Source organism: Gambusia affinis, linkage group LG02 (genome assembly GCF_019740435.1).
Source record: "Gambusia affinis linkage group LG02, SWU_Gaff_1.0, whole genome shotgun sequence".
Lineage (NCBI taxonomy): Eukaryota > Metazoa > Chordata > Actinopteri > Cyprinodontiformes > Poeciliidae > Gambusia > Gambusia affinis.
In genome coordinates this window covers 29,818,103-29,830,855 of record NC_057869.1, presented here as the reverse complement: position 1 = coordinate 29,830,855, position 12,753 = coordinate 29,818,103, and the positions used below count along the sequence as shown (strand labels likewise).

General features: G+C 38.8%; 1 protein-coding gene across 1 annotated transcript; it reads left to right on the top strand.

Annotated features, from left to right (window-relative positions):
- The first annotated feature begins 304 nt into the window (after nt 1-304).
- Nucleotides 305-11,619, top strand: LOC122846954 (adhesion G protein-coupled receptor G3-like). The gene is made up of 14 exons (XM_044144235.1): nt 305-930; nt 1,024-1,137; nt 2,120-2,287; nt 2,460-2,520; nt 3,351-3,435; nt 5,311-5,439; nt 5,668-5,826; nt 5,904-5,946; nt 6,033-6,121; nt 6,787-6,905; nt 9,513-9,793; nt 9,951-10,047; nt 10,143-10,462; nt 10,550-11,619. The coding sequence occupies exons 2-14, from the start codon at nt 1,104-1,106 to the stop codon at nt 10,663-10,665; spliced, it is 1,701 nt and encodes a 566-aa protein (XP_044000170.1). The 5' UTR covers nt 305-930; nt 1,024-1,103; the 3' UTR covers nt 10,666-11,619.
- Nucleotides 11,620-12,753: the final 1,134 nt, after the last annotated feature.

The following is a 12,753-nucleotide window of genomic DNA, read 5'->3' as shown; positions in this document are numbered from 1 at the left end:
TACTATTAATGAAGCTCCTGTCTTGTTTTGCATTTAGTTTCCATGCTGTGATTAAAATAAAGGAAATAATAATAATATCGTGTGTGTCACTGGCTAACAGACATTTTCACATCGTTCTGCGTGTGTCTGGGTTTTTTCCAGATACTTTCACTTCCTCCTTCAATCCAAAACCTATCCATGCAGAGCTGATGGATGATTGTGAAACCTCTGTATGGTTAGCTTTGAGTGTGACGGTAGATGATCATGGGTTCGTCTTGTGCCTTCAAGCTGTCAGTCATAAACAGTCTCCATAGAGACCAACCCTTGTTGAGGTGTTATGTAGTCAGAGTGGGGAATCTTGCAAAGTTGCGTTTTGAAATGCAACTTTTTAAAAATGTGCTTCATTTTGCTTCACAGATGGAGAGCCCCGTCTTCCCAATGGTAGGAGAATTAATCTTGAATGTCCAGCTTGTCTTTTAAATCCAATAAAAGACAAGCTTGTGTAGGCTTGTGGTGCAATGCTCTGCAAAGTTACCTACTGATTCTGATACCTACTCACAGCGACTGACCGCCTGCATTCTCCCCTGAGAAATATAATTGAACCGTAAATTGTTGAGCAGAAACAGTAAAGACAAAGTGAGACTTTAATGTTTCAGTTTTTTACTAGTTTTCTTTCTCCAGCAGGCAGAGTGAGGGGGAAGCCTGCTGCTGCTGATGTTGTGTCATTCATTTCCTCTAATGGTGCCACTGATTTCTGATCTTATCCAGCTGAGCAAAGATCTAAAACTCAACCGCTGTCTTCTTCTGCTCTGCAGTGAGAGGTTTGACTGACAGACCGGCCCACCAGGTCAGGTCTGTGCATTTGCAGTTAACAATATTCACCCCACTGTTGCCAACACAGCGACTTTCTTTCTGCGTTTAGCGACATTTCAGACAAAACAGAAATGGAATGTAAGGAGTTTTAAAAATATGTAATGAGCGATCGGCCAGAAAACTGCAATGCTCTAATTTTGATGTTGTTTTATCTACCTTTACTATTGTTAGTCCGTAGTCCCCGTCTCTGCAGATTCTCAACCCGTCAAACGGAGGACGTCATGGTTCACTTTCCTATATGATCAGATTGGATGATATTTTACCGCAGAACATCTAGCAGCCCTGGTAAGTTTGGGGGAAGTGTTTGTCTGAGCAGAGGTTTGCATGAACATTTGTCAGACTTCACAGGAAGCTGCAGATGTTGCTCATTTTCTGCTCTGTGATCACAGAATATGTTACGGTTCACAATGCTTTCTTAGAAACCACAGGATCCATTACTGAAGAATTCTCCTATGTTACAACTTCAACAACAATAATGAAATCACTTTTGAAATTTTATGTAGCAAAGAAACTGATATCTAACTTGTAAAGTTTGTGGTAAATATGTATTCATGTTAAACAACTAGAGTCTCAAAACCCACAGAGCTTCACAGGTATATCTGTAAATAGCCGTGGTGTTTATTTAGAAAGAGTTCACTGTCTGGGTTGAACCTTCATTCATGTATGTTAAAAATTAATCATTTTTAAATTTTTGCATATTTTCTCTCTTCCAGACAAATTCCAAACTAAAGGAGGAATCATTTTTATCATCACTTATTGTTTTGTTACATCGCAAAAACCTGACAGTTCAGCAGCTAAGTCTAATCTTTGGTAACCTCAGTTACACTTTAACGTTAGCTATTACAGTGACAACTCAATATATTTTTTAACTTCATGTGTTTTCTCTCCTTGTTTAGCACAAGCAAAAGCACTAAATTTAAACTCTGTTATCTGACCTGTGTCTGAGTTTTGCTTCTTCTCTCAGCATTTCTTCACCAGCATGACTTGGTTAATGTTTCTGGCAACATTTGCGTAACCTTTGGCTATTTTTCTTTTTTCTTTTCCTACAAATAAACTAAGCTTGGGGATTTCCTCAAAATTAAAATTGTATGATTTCTTTGATAATTCATTTGATCAATCTCAGAGCTCCTTGGCAAAAGACTGTTTTGTTTTTGTCTTTATGTTAAAATAAAGAACTTGATAAACATAAGCCTGACTACATTATTAGTTCACTCAAAGAACACAACTATTACGAATCACTTCCTCTTCTCTGCCACGTCTCTCTCAGCATGTGATCAAACCAGATGTGAAACTCTCTGTTTGCTGCAACAAGCAACCCTCAACCACCAGATCGACTCGACACCTCAGTCAGTGATCAGTATCTGTTTAAGAAAGTTCAACATGAAGTGGATTACTCTTTATCTCCTAACACTCTGCTTCCCTACAACCAGAGCTCGTGAGTATTCTGGGGTTTTGTAGTTTGAACATCAACTTAGTTGTTAATGTCTCCATTCAGGCTATATTCAAATTGTTAGTCATGTTTTTCTCGTACCTCTGGTTAATTCAGTTGTCATTTTTGTTTGTCATGAACATTTCTGACTTCTTCATGTTCTGTGTCCATTTTACAGACTGTAAACCTGAGAATGTTAGTGATGAGTGTATAAAAGAAAATCCTGTAATGTGGACCAGGTAAATGATGCTTCTTTGGTCGATCTTGCTTCCTAACAGTTTCTTCCTTTAGTCTTTAATAAATTAAATGGGGGATATTATATATGTTCCATTTCATAGCATAATCAAGTAACTATGTTACCTTTAGTTGTTCTAAAATATTGTACACATCAAACATAATTTTTTTTAAAAATTACTCCACAATTTGATGCCTTGAAATTGGGCTTTGTCTCTTTAAAGTGTAGTATTATGTATTTTTCAGCCACAGCCCTCCTTAAACATGAACTGTTTTAGGAGGGCTGTGAAAAACTAACTGAAGGTTAGTTTTTCAAATAACCTTCAGTTGTTCTAAAATTCTTAATACATCAAATATGACTTAAAAGAAATTTTCATCGTTTATATACCGCCTTGAAATTGGGCCTCTGTCTCCTTAAGAAAATCCTGCTTTTTCTAACACTCAACCTTCAGGAAGTCATCACATAGCTCCACTAAGTTTTTTGCCATTGTTTCACTGAGAAGTAGCTCCTATTCTGAGCTCAGCAGATGTGCAGCTCCACCCGGTGTTTGCTAATTGTTGCTATGGCTAGTCTGATGGAGCTGTAGGGGAGGCCGGTGGGGGAGTCTGAGCTTTGGGTAAAGAGGGTGTGTGTTGTATGGGCAGGTGTTCAGGCAACCCCAAATGGTTCAAACATGCATAAAATAATTAAGGTAATACTATGGGTATATTTATGATTAGGGAAATAACATTATTACATGATGCAGAGCTCAGAAGAGTCACATTTGCAAAATATCCCCCGTATTCCTTCAATATTGTTGTAAATATGTGCCTTTTTTGAAACATCTCCTGGTAGGTGCTATGACGTTAAAATTATGGAGTGCAAACCACGGGGTCGAGCCACAGGGTTTGTTAATGTCGACACCGACCCATCAGTCCAGGTGAGCTGATCAGAGGTAAAACTTTTTATCTTGGAAGCATCAATACATGAGAATTGATTGGTGTTTTGTTTGTTCTAAGAAAGTGACACGTTGCAAGCATTTATTTCAGTTCATTTTGATGATTAGGGCTTACAGCTAACAAACCCCCCCCCCCAGTGTTTCAGATAACTCAAACCAATAAAAAAAGTTTTTTATTGGCTTTTATTGGTTGGTTTGATTATTGGTTTTAGTGGTGGCCAACCTCAAAGTATGTGATTGTACCATACAGTATATTCACCTAATAGGTCGAGTTCCAAGCATTGCATGGAAGTGATCAACTTCTGGTTCTGCTGAGTCGTTAAGGAAGCCCATGTTGTTTTCAACTCATCTTCATTATTGGGTCCAGGGTCTCACCGTCTTCTTGACAGAACCTCTTACACTCTCCATAAGGCTCCAGTATTCTGGTCACCATGATGATTCTTTGGTATATTTGGTAGTACTGCTGAAAAATGAAATCAGTTTCTCCATAAGCCTTGTCAGCACAGAGAAGCAAGGAATGCTCTAAAATTTCCTGGCAGACGACTGAATCGGTGGACCACCACCATCAGATGATGAAGACATCACACCCCTATTTGTGACAGTCATCCCAAACTCTGTGACCTTGATTTCCTCATAGAAAACTTTACTTTCACATGAAAAGAGGAGTTTGGACCAATGAGCAACAGTCCAGTTCTTTGTTCTTCTCATCAGAGGTATAAATGTTGTCTCTAGCCCAGGTGTTTAACAAACTGAATGTTGCAGTCCATGTCTTGGATAAATCAGTGTGTGAGGTGACTTTTCAACTCCTGACTCCCGCATCACTCCATGTTTTGTGAGTCTTGACCAATCTCCTGTTTCCTTCTTTCCTTGTGAACCTTTTTTTTTTTCTTTTCCATTAACATGGAAGGAGACAGAGCTTGTTCAGCTGTGGCCTTTTGTCTTTGTGGTTGGTGTCAGTGACCGTCTACTCAAAGTGTCCAGTCAGAGGTCTTCCTCATGATTATGAAGGCCACAACATTTCTGTAAATGTCTGGTGTTCTGAGAAACTGAACGATGGGTTTCCATGAGATGTAAGTCACAATCATCAAAATGAACAGAATATGCATGAAAAGAAAACAGCTGAAACCAGAATTTTACATACACCAAATAAAAAGACACATACTAGTATATTTAAATCAAATTAAAATCATGTGTTAGTGAAATGTTTCATGGCAGTTACCTCAAAAATTCAACTCATATATTATGTAAAAGAATCACATGCAGTGATATATTCAATATCTTTGTCACTTGTTATTTTGATAATTATTCAGATTAAGATTAACTTTATCTTGATAAATTAACATTGCAAAAAAAGAAAAAACAAAACAAATTCCGCTTTACAAACCACTAATTTACCAATAAAGGCTAACATTTGGCTTAAGAGCCCTAAAAGTCAATGTCCCAAAAAATTAGAATTCTGTGAAAAAGGTCATTATTAGAAACTCACCAGCTGATTAACAGGCAGACGGACGGACAGGCAGACAGCCTTCACAAGGAAGGGAAGTCACAAAAGGTCATTGCTGAAGAAGTTGAGTATTCAGAGTTCTTTACCCAAGAATTCTGACAGAAAATTGAGTGGAACAAAAAAGTATGGTATAAAAGAACATTATACCAACAACAGGGAGGGCCGCAGCCTTGAGAGAATTGTCAAGTGAAATTCAGAAGAGCCATCACACAGAGAAATACTAAATATGGACTGAAAATGTTCCATTCATTGCGGTTTGACACGTAATAAATAATAAATCATTAGATTACTTTTACAGGACATGTTCTGAAACATAACTGGTTTTAACTGAATAAAGTTCTTCTGGTTTTAAGGCTGAGTTAGGCCCCACATCCAAGCACGAAGTTCGAATCCCATCATCAGCTCTTCAGAGAATCAGAAGAACACCATCGGAGGAAACTGTCCAGGTGGTTGCCTCTGTGATCAACAGCACATTCTTTCAGGTGGGATTCTCTAAACAAACAAACATAATATCCTTTATACATTCAGCTGGACTTCCAGCTTAAGCTAGCATGTCATTGTGAACATACCAGGTGTTTCTTCCCTTCAGGCTCATTTCCATTAATTTCCATTGTGAATATTTTTATAGCACACAATGGAGACTGTACATGGTGTGTTTCTAGAGGAATACCAGTTTTAAAAGAGAGGTCAATTCTGTCTCCTCATTGCAGAAAACTCCTCGGAGCACAGGAAGAAGCATAATTCCCCAGCCGACTGTCAGAGTAGAGGGAACTGTTTTAGGAGGGCTGGTCCTGTTTGTGAAAGCTGGAAAGCAGTCAGTCAACAATCTTACTGAGCCTATCCAGTTAATCTTCAAACACAATAAAACGGTAACTAAATAAATACAATAATGAACACTTAGAAGACAAGAATTTTCCTTCATTTTGATTCCCTTTCTATGTTTCAGGAGAACAGTGGAACATGTGTGTTTTGGCAGGAGGATAAAACAGGTGCAATATGGATGCAAACAGTTTAACTATTCTTAAATGAAAACATCAAGTCAGGATTTACATGTTTGTGTTTCTGCTTTCATTAGAGTGGAGAACTGAAGGCTGTTATACCACTAAGACTGAAGATGAATTTATCTGCAGCTGTGATCATCTGAGCTTTTTTGCTGTGCTTGTGGTAAATTGTGTTTTTCTGTCACCAAGAATCAAGTTTTACATTTCCATACAGTGACTTCTAAAGGTATTAGCATATTGTCACTTTCACCTAAAACCTAATTATTGTTGGAAGATTTTCCATAACAGGCCAAAACACAAAATAGAGCATAATTGTTGAATGGCAGGAATATTATAGATGGTTTTTAAATCTTTATCGAATAGATATTTGGAAAAATTCCTTTGCTTTTACATTCTGCCCCAAATCTATGAGAAGAGGAAGCCAGAGAACCTGGAGAGAACCCACCATATACAGGGAGAACATGCAAACTCCGTGCTGAAAGACCCCAGGCTGAGAATCGAACCCAGGAGACCTAAATATTTTGGAGGGATTCTTTCACACCAGGAAAAAACACAAAATAGAGCATAATTGTTGAATGGCAGGAATATTATAGATGGTTTTTAAATCTTTATCGAATAGATATTTGGAAAAATTCCTTTGCTTTTACATTCTGCCCCAAATCTATGAGAAACATTTGCTGCAGTTCCTACGCTACTTACACACACTGATCAGATTGGACTGTGAATAGCTTAGCATCTCAGAGGTGAAAGACATAAACAGCAAACAAAACGTCTCCTGAGGATTAATATAAAATGCATTTCAGCTAAACCTTATTTTTCCTTGTATAGAACCCAGAAGTGAAGGTGGATGAAGATCATGCTAAGGCTCTCAGCTACATCACCTACGTTGGATCGGTGCTCTCTGCCTTCTTTGCTTTCATCAGCCTGTTCATCTATGTTGGTCTGCAGTGAGTTTTTACTTTAACTTGAACCTTTTTTTAACTAATGGGATTGACATAGTTTGTATTTTAAGGCTGTCCACTTTTTGGACTTGACGGGATAAAAACAAAATCTTGTCATAATCTGTCTTTACTCATTAACTTTTAAAGTAATAATAATGAAATATTCAGTTGTATTTAATTTTCAATGGGTTTTTTTATTCAACAAACTGTATAATGAATAGTGTTCTGTTATGAATCCTGTGACCAGGACAGGACAGGGTTACGGTGTGAGTGTTCAACTCAACCACAAAACAAACGAGGTGTAGAGAGTGTTTGAAGATGATAACATTGGTACCAAGAGAGACACATATCCTGTGCTGACAAAAGCTGCAAGGCCACACTGCAAAAAAGAAGCGATTACTCAAAAAATATACATAAATAAATACACAGACAGGCAGATTACAGTTTGCAAATTACGGTTTGCAAATACTCTGACTGAACTTTCTGAAGTGTGGCATCACGAAAACATTCTGTGGAAATGTTGAAGCAACATCTCAGGAACTTAAAGTTTAGGCACAAATGGGTTTTTAAATGGACAGTGTCCCTGAGAACACCACCAAATTAGTTAGAAGATGCTGAAGGGCATCTTAGTACTTGTTGTGTCCTTGGGGAAGAGACTTCATCTTCTTTTCTGCTGCTGTTGGTCATTCAGTCTTTTGTGGTGTCAACTGAACATTATTCTGTAATTGGGCAGCTATTGCACACTTAGTATGAACACCATTTCCCACTAAGAAGTTTCCTGTGTGACACAGAGCATGTGGTTGCGAACGTGGTTTTCCTTTGCACTTCCATGCCTGGTGGATGTCTGTATTGAGTCCGCCTGAAGTAAGTATTGATCTCCGCAGAGTAAAATGCACAAATCTGGCTATTATGGAGAGCATGGGAGAAAAAGCCATGGTTTAAAGAAATGGTTTGTTTGGGATTTGCTACAAACCATTTCGGGGATTTAGCAAACACATGGAGGACGATGCTCTGGTCAAATGAACTTTTAGTATTTCCTATCAGTGGCTGAAAAATACTATGATAGTAACTCAAAATAAATCTAAGAAAACCTGATTCTTCTTCTGTATCTCTAAAGTTTTTGGGGGAAATAAATGATAAATCAATTCTACACCTTCCAATATCAGGGAAAAAAAAGCTTCTTCTGAACTATCTGATAAAGCACATGCATTTGATCAGATATGTGATCTTTATACAATTTTATGTTGTTCAGATCAATGTAAGCTAGGGAATTTGTTTGATTAGCAGCAATGGATGAGAAACCACGTCTTATGATATGTTCTTTCAGCTTAGAAAAACAAACACCAAGCACAGATTTTAACACCCAGTACGACATCTGTTGGTTAGAGGCACTTATTCATGTATTTTATGAGAAGTTTGTCACACATAATGATGAGGTTCTGATTGAGTTTTTCTCATATCTTTATGGAATCTTTGAATCATAAGAGGGATCTCACACCAGAAGAAAAACACAGTAGTGACACAGTGACAGAATCTGAGTGACAGAAGAGGTAGGCAGTGAAAAAATCAAGTTAATATGCTTTACTTTAAAATATCTAATAATTCTAGACCTCAAATGTCAGTGGGTCATTCTCACACCACTGAAAGAATTTATACTCTCTGTTTTCAAAACCTATTTCTCACAGGAAGATGAGTCATAATGAACAGTCCTCTTTCACAATTTCCTTGGTAAATAATAATCACCTTATTTGGAACTGAGCACCAAATGTCAACATTGCAGCAGTTTAAAAAGTCAAAGTAACATCAACACAAACCTGATGTTTTGCGATTGCTTTAGTCTTGGCATTTGTTGAATTACTGTTAGCTTCAGCCTCCAGGTCCAATCCATTAAGACTTGGACTAACTGAAGCCTCCAAGAGAAAGATCTACTGTAGATAAACTAATAATCCTTCAAAAGAAAATTACTAAAGAGCTCTAGAACTATTCACTTAAATCACCACAGAAGCAGCCACCTGCGGCTGGAACAAAACAAAAACTCCTCAAATGACTCTGGTCTCATGTTTTGTTTAGTTTGAGTGGCAACAGAAATGTGGCAGGAGTTCAGAGAAACTGTGGGAGTCCTGGAGACTCACAAGAAGATTCACAGCATTTTGAGTCCAAAACAGTAAATAGTAAATGGAAAATAAGTAATCAGTTCTGACCCAGTCAATTGCTGCAGGTTACTGTGGTGTTTGGTTCAGAGAACTCTTCTTGGGACTTCAAAGGATGTTCTAGATAAAACTTTAAAGGTTTACTCCCTGAATCATGTGATTAATCAACTCCAATCATTTGTTTTGTTCCATTACACAGCAAGACATCAAGGTGAAGAAGGTGTAAGAGTCAGCAAAGATTTTGCATGTGCATTATAAAACTAACAACACTTTCTGGGTGCACAGACAAAGCCTCCATGTTTGGAGGCCTCAGTCCTCTGTACAGCCATCACAGGCTGCATGTCTTACCCCTTTATCACAACCCACTTTTCTGTCTAGTCATTAGCAAATAAAGGACACTAGAGCCAAAATTATCCTTTAAAATGAAAAAGCAAACAATTCATTTCTGTCGTGTCTCCCTTAGTCGACGGCGTTCGGAGAAGGCCCTCAGCATCCACATGCAGCTAACGGGGGCGTTGTTGTGCCTCCACCTCGGCTTCCTGACTGGCAGTTTCTGGACTTTTCTGCTAGATGAGAACAAGTACAGCTGGGTTTGTGGAGGTCTGGGCCTCTTCCTGCACTGGTCTCTGCTGGCCACCGTCACCTGGGTGGCTGTGGAAGGATTCCACCTTTACCTTCTCCTCATCCGGGTCTTTAACGTCTACGTCAGAAGATACCTGCTCAAACTCTGCCTGGTGGGATGGGGTGAGTTTGGGACTCTGGTTGGGAGCATGAAGCTAATTGCTCCAAATAATTAACTGATTTTTACTGCATAAACAAACAGTAGCTAGATGAGGTATTGTTTTTGACCATGATTCTAATGATATAGTTGTGGTTTTCCTTCCTCTTCCTCTCTCCTCAGGTTTTCCTACTCTTGTTGTGGCAATTTGTGGGCCTTTAGGTGTCTATGGCAGATACACTCTGAAAACGAGGGATTCCAACAACCAAACATCAGAAATGTAAGTCATTTCCATGAGTTCACATGTGCAACTGAGTCAGTCAATAAAACTCCCAAATGACCACAGTCTCTGTTTTGTTACTTCTTGATGAACAGATGCTGGATGAATAGTGACATCCCACAGACAAAGTTGGTCACATACATCACCGTGGCTTTTCTTTTCCTGGTGGTGCTGTATAATACCTGCATGCTGTTGCTGGTGGTGTTTAAAATGTGGGAGTTACGACGTGGCAGACGAGACCATGAGTCCAGCAACTGGAAGAAGATGAGCAAGGAGAACAAGTCCAGGTTATGGAAGGACGGCGCCACAGTTCTCGGCCTCAGCTGTGTACTGGGGTTACCATGGGGACTAGCCAGCCTCACCTATGTTAACTTACCTGGAATCTACTTGTTCACCATCTTTAACTCTCTGCAAGGTCAGTCAGTATGTGCAACACTAAATGTTGGTATCCACTGACAGGTTGATTCACCTGAATGATTTACTGGTTCTTTTGTCTGTTCAGGTCTATTGATCTTCCTGTGGTCAGTGGCTTTATCATGCAAGTCTCGATCAGAAAACAACTCTTCAGTCCGAGATCCTTCCACCCAGAAAATGATGACAACCAGCTTCAATAACTGAATCACTGATTTCCGCCTATATTAGGTGTTGACTGACTAGTGGATTTCTTTTATATGCATTATATTGCATACAATTACTCTTTTTGCTAATGTTAGACTTTTCTATAAGATTTATTTTAAAAGACAGTGCTACAGAAATATTATGTTCTTTGCATTTATTTATTGTTCAGTTTTTATGTTTATTAAATGCATCAGGATATAAAACCTGATATCCACCATATTGGTTGGACATCTATGTCCATCCAAAGTTTTTCAGTTTAACTGATAGATTGATTTACCCAACCAAACTGTTGGACAGCTGGGGTTTGACTTCTGTGTGGGTGTTTGTTCAGTTCCCACAGTCATCCACCAGAGGGAGCCAAGAGGTCACTGCTTAAAGGGGAACCTGCTAAGCTAATTACAAGGACCTGGAAATTCTCTGCTGCATCAGCCAAAGCTTATAAGGAGCGAAATTGCCAGTCCTCTGATGCCTGAGTCTTAGCTTTACATCGTACTCTGGGCCTCCCAATGTTTGGTCTTTTTATGTTCCCTGAGTTTTTTTGATTTTTTTTGTGACTTAATTTATGATCTCCTAGAAAAGCGTCCTATGCAGCGCTGTGGATTCTAGTGATGGTGAGATGAAACTTCCTGAAGCCCTGAGGCACCACGGTGCTTCATTTGATCTGCTGCGACATCAACTGGACAATATGTGTAAAATCAGCAAAGTGAAAACAACTTGAAGCCTTGCAACAGAGAAACAAGAAAATTATGTTTATGTTTCTGATACATAAATTATGATTATAGTCTTAATCTGTTCATATGAAACAATGGCTGGATGAAAAAAAAAACTGGAAACAATTGGGGGGAGATAGTTGTGATCAATTTGTTACTCTTACCAAGCTATGTCACTAGGGACAAAATTACATTATTTATTATATTATTATAAAAAAATTAAACTTTGCTTGGATTTATGTGATCTCTCTGTTATGAGATGATTCTGTCTGCTACAGAAAATACTCATGCTGACAGAGCAAGGATGAAGCAAGAAACACACGGCTGGCTTATAGAAGTTGGAGTAACATTTAGTCACTTTCCAAATATTCCAGTGGATGTATTCTGTCTCATATTGGCATCCAAAAATGACTTGGCTGAGCTTGGCCGACCTGGTTAGTGCCTTTCTGCAGAGCTCAATAAAGCATCAGCACAGGTGAGGATGTTTATCACTATAGTTCATTTGGACACGACTATTAAATTTCTAATTTAAAAAAATTATAAATTAGAACACAGGATCCACTGTGTTGGTTTTTTGACTGTATAGGTGATGGTTTAATATTGCTGTGGGAAGCTATTTGCTGTGTGAAACAAAATGTTGCCAGACAAGGGAAAATTACAATATTTTGTCATATTTTGGGATGCATCTTTCTTCCATCAGAAAAATTGCACAAGCACTAAAATCTTAAAGCAAGAAAATGTGACGAGTGAAACATCAGTGTTTTCCCTTTTATTTCAAGCTGCAAGCAAACTGACGACGAACCAGTTCCTGAATCAGTCTCGCCTCACTTCCATGACTTCTAACGTCACAAGCTGCTCCATCAACACATGCCTCGATACACGCTTCATTAAAATCCTCCTGGATTGCTCAACCCACGCTCTGAAGCTTCAGCACTACTCATCACTACTGGATTCTTCTCCCTGTGCTGCCAAGGTTTCTCCTCGTGTTCTAAAGACAATTAGTATATAGAACTCTGAAGTTCACTGGTTCAAATGTTATGACTGGCAACGTCTTGGTCCTCTTCCTGCAAGTCTGTGGTGAGTAACCTCTCCGCCCTCCAACAGTATTACCATCCAGCAGCCTCCACCAGACCACTCCACAGATCTCTGGCTCCCAGCTTTACACAACTCTGGATCAACACCCACACAAGAACTCAAACCCTGGAACCCAATCACTCCCTACCTCCTACCCTTCTCCGGCAGACTATTGTTCTTCGTCTCCATGAGTTTGGGCTCCATTCCACATTAATCATCAGTGACTCTGCTATTTACCCCCATCACCAGGCTCCTGGACGAAGATACACATTCATTATTCATAGTTTAATAAACTTTATTAACT